The 16479-nt window shown below is 35.4% G+C and overlaps 1 protein-coding gene across 1 annotated transcript in view; it reads left to right on the forward strand.

Annotated features, from left to right (window-relative positions):
* LOC124641957 (octopamine receptor 1-like) overlaps positions 1 to 16479 on the forward strand; it is a 40833-nt gene that overhangs the window by 16653 nt on the left and 7701 nt on the right. Inside the window, exons 2-3 of the mRNA XM_047180229.1 lie at positions 2663 to 2891; positions 13179 to 13362. Of these exons, the coding sequence (XP_047036185.1) occupies positions 2663 to 2891; positions 13179 to 13362 (413 nt within the window). The remainder of the gene's footprint in view (positions 1 to 2662; positions 2892 to 13178; positions 13363 to 16479) is intronic.

Raw genomic sequence — 16479 nt, forward strand, 5'->3', positions numbered from 1 at the left:
GCCATACATTTTCATAGGTTGACTATTGTCGCGTCCACGGAATTCTACCTTTAGATCGAAGTCGAAGTGAGAGTGATGTCGAAGTGAGTTGTGATATTTTATAGAATCGACATGCTGATCGGGCCCAAAAATGGGACCTCTTGGGTACAATTTTTGCTATTAATCTTTCACTATGTAAAACTTTGTCGAACATATTGAAGGGATTTTTATTTGAAGAATGTGGCGATTTTACCGTAAGCAAAAAGTAAGTAGGTATGTCTTTATATTTGAGTACGCAGTGTCTTTATAATGGTAAATATGTTTATTTTTTTGGCGATCTAGTAAGTTTAGTATAAACTATTCATCATATACCTAGCCTTTTCCCCACTATGTTGGGATCGACTTCCAATCTTACCGGATTAACCTATCTGCCCCCCTAACATGTAGTTATCCCAACTCGATAGTTCTAGGTAAGACTAATTGCCAGTACCTATTTCTGGCTTCTGACTACCCATAACGACGGCCAAAGATGTTCAAATGACCACCAATTTAAAATGCCTTCCGAAACACGGAAAAACTGATCTGACACCACATCCATGATAGGTCACCCATCCAAAGACCGACTGCCAAAAGCATTACTTAATCATAAGATCCCACCACACTATAAGTTAGTACAAACTGTTATACCAATCCTTTCCTAAAAGCCTGTCACTCTTCACGCACTCTTTAAAAATATGATTGAGCGCCCTCGTAACACAAAAAAATACAAATAATAAAAAAAAAACACAGGTAACCTAATGACCACTCGAGAACATTTTCCTTCCAAAATCGAGCACATTGTTACTCGAAATGTCACAAATATATTTCCACGTTAATGATACGTTCAAGCGCCCCGTTTTTTATGTAACGCAGTGTAACTTAATTTGATTGACACACGAGTGTGGGAGAATTGATGCAAATGTATTTTTTTATTTGAAGAGGTTTAAATAGGTTGCATAATATATAGAATATTTTTTAAGACACAGCGTTTTTGATCGTTTGTACTCAGGTCCCCGTTTTATTGATATTCGCAAAGGAGAAAAATCAAAAACTATAAAGGTTGGATGTTTGTTTTATGTCATATCTATATTTTTAAACATCATCCTCCGAGCCTTTTTCCCAACTATGTTGGGGTCGGCTTCCAGTCTAACCGGATTCAGCTGAGTAGTGTACCAATGCTTTACAAGAAGCGACTGCCTATCTGACCTCCTCAACCCAGTTACCTGGGCAACCCGATACCCCTTGGTTAGACTGGCTTCTGACTACCCGTAACGACTGCCAAGGATGTTCAATGACAGCCGGGACCTACAGTTTAACGCGCAATAAATAAATACAGCTAATAAATACAGCTAAGGGTGTCTAAGATATACTTAGAAAGTATATACAAACTTAGAAAAGTTGCATTGGTACTTGCTTGCCTGACCTGGGATCGAACCCGCGCCCTCATTCTTGAGAGGTCGGTTCTTTGCCCACTAGGCAACAACGACTATATTTTTAAACATATTATAACGTTATTTCAGTACTAACTTATTATTTCAGTTTCAACCACGTACCGAGAGAGCTTAACTTGACTGTTCAGTATTATAATAAAATTCAGAATTCATGCACAGCTTTGAAGAAATATGTACACGTAAAACTACATATGTTAAAAGACCCGAAGATGTAAAATGAACATAGCCAAAAGAAACTGTTTTCTTCTTACATAACAATTTGTTCATTTGAATATGTATTGTGTTGATAGGCATTATATTATATGCGTTATCTACAACATAACTGTAAAGGTAATTTTATTTTATTATATGACGTGTGTTCGAGGTTAGATACTTAAAATGGGAGGTGTGCGTTTAAAATTTTATTATTTTGATAATGTTCTGTGAATCGAGATTTTCTGTCTTTATATTTTATTCAAATTAATTGAGAGAAAGGAGGAGGCCTATGTTCAGCAGTGGACGTCCTAGGGCTGAGATGATTTATTATTTATTTATTTATTTATTTATTTTAATTTACAAAGGTAGCCATATTATAAGCTAAGCCCCACAAAACCGTTGTAATGGTTTGACTGTGGGATCATGATGATGGGGGTGATGATGATGATGATGAATTGAGAGAAATATATCTGAAGAGAAATAATAAAATTCTCAAACTTTATGCACAAATATATTTACAACAAAAAACAGGATGGAATGAAATCATTAAATTAAATAAATAAATAAATCGTTTATTACTTCACTTTGTAATTTGGTTTTTACAATACTTTTGCTCAATTCTAAATAATTGCTGATGCATGATTCGATAAAACGATTCGAACCAAAGTACTGAATCGAAAAAAAATGTAAAGTGTACATATTTTAATGTTTGCACGTTTTTTGTGTGAATACTATATTACACTCTTCACATAATTTAGCAAAAATATCTACAATTCTACATTGTCATCATGCTAGATACATTTTACTACCTACACATCTTTTCGCCACTTATATTGGGATCGGCTTCCAAGCTGCAACCGTATGCATCTGAGTACCAATGTTTTATATGGAGCAACGGCCTATATGACCTTCTTCAATACCCATTGATGAGACTGGAATCCACTATCATATATACTGCAATACATTTGCAACCAACTAAATCCAACCCTTGTTCACAGGTAAATGGGAGCTCGGTTGGATACTCTGCGACATCTGGATAAGTCTGGACATCCTCCTCTGCACCGCCTCCATCCTATCCTTATGTGCCATCAGTGTGGACCGCTATCTAGCTGTCACCAGGCCTCTTACGTACTCCAGAAGAAGAAGGTCCAAGAAGCTGGCTTTGACGATGATATTTTTTGTCTGGATCGCCGCGGGAGCTATTACTTGTCCACCTATGTTTGGTTGGTAAGTAAAATTTCGTTGTTTTATTTATATGAAGTTTGATAGCTGGTACTACTTTAACAGTTAAACGATTTATGAGTTACGTACGACTCGTACGAGTAATACAGATTGGTCAATGCGAAGCATTTGAACATTTGTATAAAAAGGAGCCAGTAAAAAATATGTTTGTGGTTCAATTAGTGAAACAAGGGTCCATCTATATGATTAGCACACGATTATTCTATTACGATTACAGACTACAGGGTAACATTCCTTGTTATTGTAAGAGCGTTTTGTAAATAAGCAACAATGTAGAAACTCGCCATAATAATGATCTTTCAAAATATAATTAGGTAGTTGATACATTGAGAACTTCAGAAACTGGGCATAAACAAATAATATAAACAAAAAAACAATACCTGTATTGTTATTTATGTGGGACATATTTGAATAATAAAACAGCTTATGATTGGATAGGAGTTACACCTCGTTAGACGCATTGATGCGTAAATAATTTGTACCTTCATACATCATAGGTAACATACGTATAATATTTATATGTATGTGAATGGTACCATCATCATCCTCCGAGCCTTTTTCCCAATCATGTTGGGGTCGGCTTCCAGTCTAACCAGACTCAGCTGAGTACCAGTGCTTTACAAGAAGCGACTGCCTATCTGACCTCCTCAACCCAGTTACCCAGGCAACCCGATACCCCTTGGTTAGACTGGTGTCAGACTTACTGGCTTCTGACTACCCGTAACGACTGCCAAGGATATTCAATGACAGCCGGGATCTACAGTTTTGGTACCATCTGTCGTTTGTTATGTCCGTATTTCGGTGGGAAACTAGAAAATGTGTAATTTCTATGTCAAAATATGTATGTTTTTATGGAAACATACTTACGAATGAATAAGTATGCGTTTGTATGTCATTTGGTTATACTTACAGAAAAAAAGCTGGACCCATTTAGATTATGATGACTGTCTAGGTTAGATGTGATCATACAGACTTAAGAAATTTTGAGCCGGGTGTTTGAGAGATGGTAAATTTGAAATAAAAATATGAAATCAACAAAAAATAAATGTGAATTAAGTTAACCCAAAATTCGAAATATTTATGAATAAAATCTTCTGGCAGAACAAGATCAATTTTAATACACAAATTATGTAAATATATTTTCCTTTAAATGTTATTCGGAATTCTGTCAGTATCTTTAAATTCACTTGATTATTTAAATTTCTGTTGGTACAAAATTTGATATTCCAATTTTAAAATTAAAATAAATGCTGTGTAAAATTCCACGAAACTGTAGATTTTTTCCAAATACACTAAAGATTTGTAGAATCTTCTTGGTAGTCCTAAATTAAAAAAATGGGAAAGTTATTAAGTATTTGATACAGGCTTGCTCTTCGTGGTTCTATTTCCCGCAATTGGGTATAGAGTAGCCCATAAGTTTTATCAGGCTCTGGACTACCTCTCTAGGTATACTCTATGGTTCATATAAATCGGTTTAGTAATTTTGTCAAAAAAGCTACCGATAGACAGGCTAAATATCTATATTTTTCTACCTTCTTACTTACACTGTAGCAAATAGATTCACCGCTCAACATTTCCTTACTTCAACAGAACTAACATTACGTTATGCAAGTCTCCGAAAATTCCGAAACCCCTCGGAAATATCGCCAAGCTAGAATATTGCACATTTCCGAGTGTAAATTGTCAAGTGGTTCTGACCTTATTCCTAACACAGTTACTGTAGTCATAAATGGAAATAACAGAACTATAATAATATAATACTTGAGTTGGTATGTGAGAATATATATATGAAGTACAATTGAGTGCAAATGTCATCATACCCTTGCTCTTACCAAAATTTTATATGAGATCAGTGCAGCATGATTTTTACTTCCATTTTTTCTATCAGTCGCAAATATTATGGCTCCAATATACAAAATGTGAATGAAATCAATTTATAATTAATTAACGAGATATCTTTCAATTTTGATACACTTCGTTTTGGCGGTGAAATGAAATAGATTGGTGCATTTCAAACTTTCACGGTTTTGCACTTTGCTGTAATGTTAAGCTTTGTATTTTGTGCATAATTACCATTCTACTCCGCTATTTTTTTATGAAAGTGTAACACATTGACCCACATTTTTTTCTCAAAATTTGCCTTTTTAAAGATAAATTAAAGGATCAGCAAAAGGCTCTCAAAAGGTGCGAAAGGTAAACTAAACACGGTCCCTACTCCCTAGGCACAGTCCCTTCTTAGCCAGTTGTCAGTACATTTTCTGACCCTACCCTTACACGGATGAGAGAGTAACCATTCAAGCGTTTAAGGTCTAGCTGGACCCCTAATGTTACCATCAATTTACATTGGCGAGCAATCAATTTGGGACGCTTAAGAAAAATCTTGAAAAAAACGGAGCTTTGGATTCAATACCTTATGGCTTATATTAAAGATTTCAGTTGTGACTAATAAAAGTGGTTATCAGAAAGCTTCTTGTGTGTTTGGTTCCTGTATAGGACGGTAGGAGTGTAATGTTCTGATTTTTAAGAAAAAACAGGCCAATTTGTAAGTTGAATTTGATACGAAGGGTTACATACCTTATCTATAAAAAGGCCAAAAGAATTACCTTAAAAAGCCCCCTTAAATTATTAATTTTATTCTGGATTTAAGTAAGTTTTGTTATAACGGCTCACAATACATTATCTATGAAACTTTTACTGGCACGGTTCATAAGATACAGCCTGTTGAAAGACACATAGCAAAGTTCCGTTTTCTAGTCTGAGTACGGAACTCTAAAAAAAGGGCGGAGATGTCGATGGGTAGTTTTTAATCAATCAAAGCAATATACAATACGTGTCAGGTGCCGTCATAGATATAATATTACTAAACAAGATTGCGCACGCTCAAAATATATATTTACGAAAATGAACTCTATTCTAACGCAATAAGGTACTAAATTGGTTGCATAATACACAGAGGCAAATCCGAGCCGAGAGGGATAGTTCGAACGGAGGCTGTTTGTCTCTTTCTAACACCTTGCCAGCATAAAAAAATGTTGTGATCAAAAGTTTTGTCTTCCCAAAAACAATTGAATCACTTATATTTTTATCTTATTTTAACAATTGTAAGTCAACAAATTAATAAAAATCGCATTAATTTATTCGTATTTATTATTAAAACATAAACAACATAAATTTTTATTTTGCTTTTTTTTATTTTCTAGCGGTAACCCTGAACATTCTTGGCGCGTAATCAGCATTTAAAATTTTGTTTATATTTTTTTGTATTAAATCAATTTAAACTATTAAAATGGTGAAAAAGTGTTGCGTTTCTACTTGCAAAAGTGAATCCTATGGTGGTTGCAATATATCGTTCCACAGGTTAGCTAATAATAACATTTTCGTAAACCAAACAACTAGGGTGCCCATGAATTCTTGTAACGAGTCAAAATATGGGTGATGGATTTTAAAACTGTTGTACTATTGTTATAGCTTCCCAAAAAATGAAGAAAGGCGACATAAATGGCTCAGCAGTCTATATATGAAGTAGAAATACAAAAAAAACAGTCTTCACTTCGAATCTTCCTGCTTTTATACTGCTAATTTCCGCTAATTATTAAAAGCCTTTATTAGTATCTTAAGGTCACAAACTGCGTAAGTTAAAACTTCAATACTAATCTGTGTTTAATAATCTTAGCAAATTCGGATTTGTCTCACATAGCTTAATCTCATAGTCACCGTATTAGAAAGGGACAGACAGCCTCCGTACTAACTGTTTCACTCGGCTCGTTTTTTGGGTTTATATGCGCAGTCCTGTTTACTAATATTATGTCTATGGGTGCCGTGCGCAAGAGAAAGTGACAAGGGACAATCAGTGACAGCTGTCAGTTGACTTTGACATTACGATGCGTTTATTATTTCTACTATATTCACAGGGGGACCTTAGTGTGAGAATCTTTGTGTTTACGAATCTGTTTTTTTTTTATCTTTGACAGTAGGTAAATAAACATAGAGGGCGCTACTGTGCCAATGTTTACTTCGGCTCCGTATTAAAAGTGATCTCAAAATAAAAATAAGTGAACTTACTCAGTGGAAAAGACAAAAGTGAAGAGACAAATAAGTGACTTACAACATATATCGTGGATAACGTCTTACATTGTGGGAAAACTCTGTAAACAGTGAGAATTGCGTGAATGTGAACTATCCGTGTTTCGTGTTTAAACAGTTACATCTCCCTTAATTTAGACAATTTGAAGTGAAGGACTAACTAAAACTGATGCAAATCGTGAGCTTTCATAATTCTAGAAACCGTTTGTCAATATAAAAGTGATATAAATAACCCTACTTCATCGATACCGGGATGACTTGCACAAATTAGAAGTTTAGAAGTGGCAAAGAGACTAGCGACATCTGTGGAAATCTACTCGTACCACTAACACAAGTCGGAACCATCTTCGATCTATGATCGATCTGCTAAGTGAACAGAGATATCAACAAAGACACTAGCGACACCTGTGGAAATCTGCCCGTATCACTAATACAAGTCAAAACCATCTTCGATCTACGAGCGATCCAACAACCTTAGCAAGCTGACTCAGGAACACAAGAGGGCGCTAGCTTAACCAAAACAACCACTTGAACAACTGTAGTAGGTACAGAACAAGTTAAGAGATGGAGGAAATAATGCACGAGCTTCGAAAAATCCGAAGAGATTTGGACGAACAGAAAACCGCAATAGAAAAAAGTGGGGAAAAAGTGACCGAAAAAGTTACGCAAAATATAAACAGTATATTGGAAGACAAGTTTAAACTATTCAATGAAAAATACGAAGATCTAAGGGAAAAATGTGAAAACCAAGAAAAGCGACTGTTTTTTCTGGAAAAACAGGCAAGAAAAAATAACATCGTCTTTTTCGGAATAAAAGAAGTGGAAACATCATATTTTAACCTAGAAATTCTCATAATGAACTTTATCAAAGAACATTTTTCTCAGGACCTGGATCGCAGGGATATTCAAGAAGTCAGAAGAATAGGCAAGAAGGGAGAAAGACCTCGACCAATAATTGTCACTTTTTGTACACTTGGCACAAAAATAAATTTATTTAAAAATAGAAATGCACTAAAAGATACCGGTTACTATATAACTGAAGATTTTCCACAAAATATTCTGGAGAAGAGGAAAGAGCTTCAAGAACAAGCAAAAATCGAAAGGGAAAAGGGAAACCTTGTAAAAATAAAATACGATAAGCTTGTCATAAGTGAAAAAAACAAAACAGCTGGAAATAACAAAAGAATGCTTTCAACTTCACCTGAAAACAAAACTACAAAAGGAGCTGAAACAAATACACAGGCTAATAAGAAAAATAAATCTCAAACGCAAACAAGAAGAACTTCAAGCCTATCGGAAGGCATTTTAAAACCGGCAAAACCGGGCATGCTGAATTACCTGGTCAACAGGAACACTACCAGCTCATCAGATCTACAGCAAAATAACAAAGTTAATATATAGCAACTACCGCCCCCCTCTCGCAACGTGAACAAACAGCAACCACTATCAGAAAACCTAACTCATCTTCCAAGCCGGCTGGTCACCGTGGAAGATCATGACCAAAACCCTCCAAACTACCCTCCACAAAATGAAACCCCACAAAATACGTTATATATTCTGACATACAATGTTAGAACACTTTCATCATATGAAAGTTTGATAGAGCTAAATGAAGCTTTCAAAGAAATTAAATACGACATTTTAGGTTTAGCAGAAACAAGAAGGAATGGAAACATGATAGAAGAGTACGAAAACTTCATTTTCTGCTACACAGGTCACACACCTGGAAGACATGGAATAGGTTTTATAGTTAAAAACCATCTTAAAAATAATATAGAAAGCTACATTGGCATTTCTGAAAGAGTAGCCATATTGAACCTGAAATTTGAGAGTACTAGATTATCCATCATTCAAGTCTACGCCCCTACTGCACAAGCAAACGAGAATGAGATAGATGACTTCTATGCGACAGTAAATAGGGCAATGGAACTAGTACATAAAGACTTCATATTGATGGGTGACCTAAATGCTAAAATTGGGATACCAAAAAAAGAGGAGCATTTAATCATGAAAGGTCACGGATACGGAATTAGAAACGAGAGAGGACAAAGATTAATCGATTTCGCCAGTGAAAACCAACTGTCAATTTTAAACACCTTCTTCAAGAAAAAACACAAACATAAATGGACCTGGCGATCACCGGATGGAGCGTACAAAAACGAAATCGACTTTGTACTATCAAACCGACCACGTTTGTTCAAAAATATAGAAGTACTGAACATTAACTACCCTTCGGACCACAGGCCAGTAAGAGCTACAATATCACACGATACACTTTTCAAAAAAAGTAGAACAAAGTTTGCTAACTGTCAACAGAATATAATAAAAAGTGAAGAAGAAATCTCCAAGTTCAAAGAATACCTAAACTCTTACATATCGGAAGACCAAATGTTAGCTGAGACTATTGTCCCAGTTCAAAAATATTACGACAACTTAATTAAAATCATCACATTAAGCTTACAAAACGCCCGAGCAGCACAAAACCCAAAGAAAGTCCACAAAATATTTTCAGAGCGTACATTAAAACTTTTTAAAAGAAGACAAGACCTGCAAAAAAGTTCAAATAAAACTAGAGCAACAAAAAACGAAATCTCGGCGCTTTACAAAGTTGTAAACAAATACATAAAAAAAGATTACGCCAACTATAGATACAAAACTATTGAAAAACATTTACGCCAAACTGGAAGCACGAAAAAGGCATATAAAGAGCTGAAATCAAATAAAACCTGGATAGAAGAGCTGAAACGAGGTGAAATAGCCAAAAAGAATCGTGGCGACATCATCAGCATAGCGACAGAGTTCTATAGAGATCTCTACAGCACAAAAGAGCCAACAGACACTAGCCACGAGAACCTATGTTGCAACAGTGATGGCAACGTACAAAAAAGTCTGAAAATTGATGAAAATGACGTCATTGAGGCATTGAATAAACTGAAACTAGACAAAAGCCCGGGCTCGGATAACCTAGTAAACGAGACTCTAAAGATAGCCGCTCCAGTACTAGCTACACCTTTTACAAATTTGTTTAACTCTATCCTCGAATATGGTGAGACACCCACGCAATGGTCTGAATCTAATATAATTCTCTTATACAAAAAAGGCAACCCGAACGATATAGGGAACTATAGACCAATAAGTCTGCTGCCGAGTACATACAAGCTATTTTCTACAATCCTTACCAAAAAAATTAGCGCTTCGTTGGAAACAAGACAACCTGTCGAACAGGCAGGATTCAGAAAAGGCTTCTCCACCATCGATCACATCCACACACTCGAACTTCTCATTGAGAAATACCAAGAGAGAAGTAGACCACTGTACTTGGCTTATATTGATTATAAAAAAGCATTCGATTCGGTGTCACACAACTATATCTGGGAAACTCTAGCAACACAGAATGTGGAAAATGAGTATATAAGAGTAATCAAAAGCATATACAAGAAGAGCAAAAGTAGAGTTAAACTAGAAACAGCCGGCTCTTGGTTTCCTATAAGGAGAGGCGTGAGACAGGGTGACCCACTGTCCCCTATACTATTTATAGCCACATTAGAGTCGATAATAAGCAAGCTTAACTGGAACAAATGTGGTATAAAAGTAGAATCAAAGTATTTAAGCCATCTACGTTTTGCCGACGACTTGGTGCTGATATCAGAGACAGGAAAAGAACTACAACACATGGTAAAGTCACTAAATAAAGCGAGCAAGCTCGCTGGGCTAGAAATGAACCTCTCTAAAACTATGGTAATGACCAATAACACCAAGGTACCAATTTACGTCGACAACATTCCTCTCCCATATACGGAAAAATACATCTACCTAGGCAAACAAATAAGCTTCGACAGGCTAAACAACTACCAGGAAATTGAGCGCAGAGCCCAGCTGACATGGAATAAGTACTGGAGCTTCAAAGAAATATTTAAGAGCAACATGCCAATTAAATTGAAGACAAAGGTCATGAACTCCTGCCTTATACCATGCCTAACCTATGCTTGTCAGACATGGAAGTTCAACAAAAACGTCAGAGAAAAAATTATAACGTGCCAACGAGGAATGGAGCGGAGTATGCTTAACATTAAGAGAATAAATAAAATTAGACATACAAAAATACGTAACATCACAAAAGCAACAGACGGATTAGCACAAGCTCTGGCGTTAAAATGGAAGTGGGCCGGACACATAGCACGCCTGCAAGATCACAGGTGGACAAGAAAAGTATCAGAATGGAGAGGGCCAGTGGGCAAAAGAAAGAAAGGGAGACCTTACAACAGATGGGAGGACGAAATAAAACGCATAGCGGGTCCAAACTGGATGCAAATAGCGCAATCCAGAGAAAACTGGCTATTTTTGGAGGAGGCCTTTACCTGCAGAGGGGTTCCTACAGATTAATAAAACATAATATTACGTAGTAAAAGCGTGCATATAAAACGTGGAACTACTAACTTATTTAAATTTTTATTTTATTTGTGTTATAAAACTTTTTGATACTACAAAAAACAACTAACTTTTGTAATTGTGTATTTTCTGAAGGAAATAAAAGGCTTTTTTATTTTATTTTTTATTTTATTTTTTATTTTATTTATTTAAATAAACATAGGTTTTTGAAATATTCCTCTTCAATAAATTTAGAAAGTGTAACCAAAATACCAACACGATTAAAATATTTTTCAATACTTGTCTGCCACTTGACAGGAGTTTTTCTACGACAATAGACCCTATTATGACTTAATTAAAACAATCACTTAGAAGGAGGATTTTTGGTGCTATTAGAATTATCACTTATGTCCCGTTACCAAGATGGCCAGTCAAATTAAATTGATTGATAAACCAATTTTCAATGACCTATTTTTCATATGAAAACCACTTCGTAACAGCGTTTATTTGCTCCACGCACCATTTAATTAAAGCTTTAACCACTGACCATATGTGGAGTGTGTTATTATGGAAAACCATGGTTATGTCATTTTCATAGACATGTACTTAACTAAGTGTTCACCGCGGTTCTATTTGCGTCCCGAGGGAACTACTTACCTTACTATGTCTTTTCTCAGGCTCTCTAGATCACCTTTGTAGGTACCAAATTTTATTGAAGTAGGAGCAATAGTTTTGGTGTGAAATCGCGACAGATAGACAGTAACTTTATACATTTTACCTTGCAAGGACTTTGGACAAGGACTTTTACTGTCACAATGTAACAAGTAAAAAGGGTTTTTACAAAAATATAAAATAGACTTCAATAACTGACAAATAAATGCTGAAAACCGCATCAAAATCGCTTCAGGGAAATGTGAATAATCTCGCAAAAATATACATACATACAAGTCAGACGAAGAACCTACTTTTTTTGAAGTCGGGTAAAAATGAATGGAGCCTACATTCCTACAATCACTTAAGCGCGTTTACTAATGGTTATTGTTGCCTTAAATCAGAGTACTTTACATAAATATTTTGTTGATTCTTATTTCTAAGTGGCGTGTCGATGGTTATCTAAATTTTGTCGGCATAGAACTGTTACGACTACCACTAGGAGAAGCGTTTTAGACACGCAAAGCATGTTTCTTACAGAGAATAGAATAGTTTTATTTCTATTTATACGATTTTGTTGTTTTTCTTGGAGATATAAACACTGTAGTGCTAGATAAACATGTCTTGTGTATTGCTTATTCGATGAAGGTATAAAAAACACATTAGATATTGTAACTAACCTGATGTTGTTTCCATTTTTTGGGTATCTTATTACTAAGGCTTCTTTTCCTATTGGTATTTATTTATTTTATGGTATAATAGTTATAGGTTTACTGGTATAACAGTGGAAGTACCATACCCGAATAAAATTCAGTCTTTCTCCGTATTAAAGGTACCATCTATCTCTGCGCCAAAGATCGAAATCTAAAAATACATCGCATTTATAATATTAATAAGTTTCTTTTTAAAATTAACCTTTCAAAGGAAAAAAGACTTTTCTGAAATAAGACATGACATACATCCATACCAGACGGTATCTACTGAAAGGTTCCTATTGAAAAAATAAAAAATCCTCTCTGGAAGTAATGGAATGGAAGTCCATACGTAATAGTTCATTGTCTTACTACATAGTTGTAAGTTGTAAATTGTTGCAAATAATAAATCAACAAATTAGTCTAATTTAAATATTTTAATTATAAAAAATGCCCTTACATACTTTGTCACCCCCAGGTATGAACCAGACCACAATCAGAACGGGAACTGCCGCTACAATCAGAACCCTGGTTACGTGGTGTTCTCTGCCATGGGGTCGTTCTTCCTACCCATGGCTGTCATGGTGTACGTGTATGCCAGGATCTCCTGTGTCGTGGCCAGGAGACACCAGCAGTTGGCCAGCAGTACTAAGTGTAGTAAGGTTTGTATTTTTTAATTCTCATTTGTGCCTGGCTGCTGAATAGATTGTGTTGAATTTACAAAAGACAGCCCTTAAAATGAACACTACGCCACTTCTTAATTTTTTTTGCTGGAAAGAAGAAGAGGTGTCAAACTCCCCCGAAAAAGATTATAGGAACTCTAAGCTAAACTAGACTAAATTGCGAGCATTGGTGGAGGTACTGAACTTTTAAGCCCTCTAATGCGAATAAAACAAACCACTTTTCTGACTAACATCTACAACAGTAGCATCGAAGAGTTAAAACACACAATTCACTCTATTATAAACAGTTTATGTACTATAGTAGTTTCTGATAACACCACATGCACACAAAAATAACAACACACCAACTAAGTAAGGCAACATTTCTGTATAAGCTACCGTTACGCCTTACCCCGTGAACCAGTCAAAATTACCTGAAAATCACTCCTAATCCACCTCCCAATACACAGGTCTTTACCTACCACAAATAAGACAACCATTGAAGTTTTAAACAGTTGACACCATGCCATAAAAAAAAGAGAAAAAGACGCGAACACGAAACGTCCTCGAAATTCGGTGTTCCGTTCCGAAAGCAGTTTCTATTTCAAAAACTGTTTTTAAATTGGCAATTTCAATCCTTTTGATGGCTTGACGCGGTGGCAAAACGATTGGTTTCTGAGTTCCAGGTGTGATTCTCGGGGCTAGATTTTTGTGCACGCTATTGTAAATTTAGGTCTTTGAAAATACATGCGAAATGATAATCTTGGTCTGTTTTGAAAATGGGTGTTGTTAGAGGTTCAAATTGTCTTATTTAAAGGTGCTATGTCTTTAAAAAGTGCAATAGCTACCTAATGAACTCGATAAGAAGAGGATACAAAAATAGTTTTAAGGAAAAGTTTACAGCTGTACTTAAATAATATATTTTTTAGAAAATAGAAAAAGTTACAAGAAACCCCTTTTTTGTTTGCGTATATTTTGCTCAAAATTAAGAAAAAAAAAACAAGAAATCTACGAACACTAAAAATTAACAAGCTTCCATTCAGAAAAAAGCAAGGTTTTCTAAAAGAAAAAGGCACCTCAAAATCAGATGTTTTTCATCCATGCAATTTCCACAAGGCAGCTGTTATTTCTACCCGACACACCGACCACACAGCCTCACGTTAGCTTTGATCCCCGAGGGCTGAATCCCGTATCCAATAAACCTCATATACTTGGAAAAAACATGCCAAGTTCGAGTGGGACTCTTGCACGAAGGGTTCCGTACTTACCTGTTTTAATATCGAGCTTAACTCTGATTAAAAAACTAAAAAACATGCTAGTCATGTATTGTCATCAGAACTCAGAGCGTGTGCAAAATTTCATCCTAAGCGAAGACCGGAAAATGGGTCAAATTAAGATTACAAGATTTTCCTACATTCATAGTTACAAGTGAAGCTAATATAAGCGTGTTAAAAATTATAAAATAATTGATTACTTAACTGTCTGCTATTACAGGTTCCTGTTATATGGACTTGTTTTGGCTTGTGGCTTGTGACAGATGGATTGACAGTGAAATTTCAAAGCGTTACCAGTCTAATTGATCTGGCTGAACAATAAATTTATCACATGACAGCCGATCTGTACCACCAATAGATGTAAAAAAATTGACCGACGTCGATAGAAAATTTCTGCTGATTATGTCGACCAATCCATTCTACTTTATATGTAGACTAGCTTCTGCCAGCGGTTTCACCCGCATCCCGTGGGAACTACTTCCCGTACCGGGATAAAAAGTAGCCTATAGCCTTCCTCGATAAATGGGCTATCTAACACTGAAAGAAATTTTCAAATCGGACCAGTAGTTCCTGAGATTAGCGCGTTCAAATAAACAAACAAACTCTTCAGCTTTATAATATTAGTATAGATTAAGGCTCGATCAAAAAACATCCTCAGTAATAGGGTCCCTGTTTCTACCCTTTAAATACTGAACCCTTGAAAGTAGTATTTATTGTAGGTACGCCTACACTGCGTTCTGACTCAATACGTTCCCAGACATTTAAAATGAAAGTTTCAAGTTTAAGAAAATGGCCTTTAAGTATAGAGGCGTTGAAAAACGTAGCGACAATATATTTCACCAAAAACGATGTCTGGGATAATCGTAAGTTTGAGCTAAAATGGTAGCATATTGTTTAAATTAGTCAAGTTTTTTTTGGTAGGTAAGATTTGGGATTTGTGATAAAAAAGAGGATATATAAAAAATACATACATAGGTGGAAAAATATAAGATATTTTATCTCAAGAAATGGTACTTGTGTGTAGTGAACGCTTTTAAGCTAACTCATACAAAGACAATGCCCTTATGTATATTACACACATAAGTAAAGCTCACCCGCTTTCGTGAGAAACAACATATATTGTAAAAATTATCATTTTCATATCGATATAAATATAAAAAGTATAAAAATGTCAAAAGTAGGTCCATGAAAACAATAATAAAGATACCGTTGACATAGATCGTTTCACATAGCCAGTCAAATAACGTAGGTAAACAAGAATATTCAAACGTTCTAATGGAAGGAAAACAACCGTTCTTAATCGCAGCTTAGTGAGGGAAATAAGTTGTTTTCATAGCCCACATAAAATATAGGTAGCTACTTGATAAACATCTGTTGCTGGTATATATTTATATTAGCTGTTTTTCCGCGGTTTTGGAGACTTTTTCCCGTACCGGGATAAAGTATAGCTTACGTTACTTGGAAAGAGTGTAGCATTCCCACAGCGAAAGAATTTTTCATGTTGGTTCGGAAGTTTCGGAGCCCTTATACTATACTAGTGACCCACCCCGGTTTCGCACGCGTGCAATGCTATTTGCAACGTTATTATACATATAAACCTTTCTCTTAAATCACTCTATCTACATATTTAAAAAAAATGCATGAAAATCAGTAGCGTAGTTCTGAAGATTTAAGCGCGATAAAGGGACAGAAACAGCGACTTTGTTGTATAGTATGTAGTGACTTTACTAGAAATAAACAAAAAGATATTTGCTTTTTATTATATTAGTGCAGATTAGTAAAGATATGCATATGTTACTGTATATATTTATGTGATGTACGTTGGTACGTTTATTTTGTCGTT

The sequence above is a fragment of the Helicoverpa zea genome, chromosome 23 (genome assembly GCF_022581195.2).
Source record: "Helicoverpa zea isolate HzStark_Cry1AcR chromosome 23, ilHelZeax1.1, whole genome shotgun sequence".
Lineage (NCBI taxonomy): Eukaryota > Metazoa > Arthropoda > Insecta > Lepidoptera > Noctuidae > Helicoverpa > Helicoverpa zea.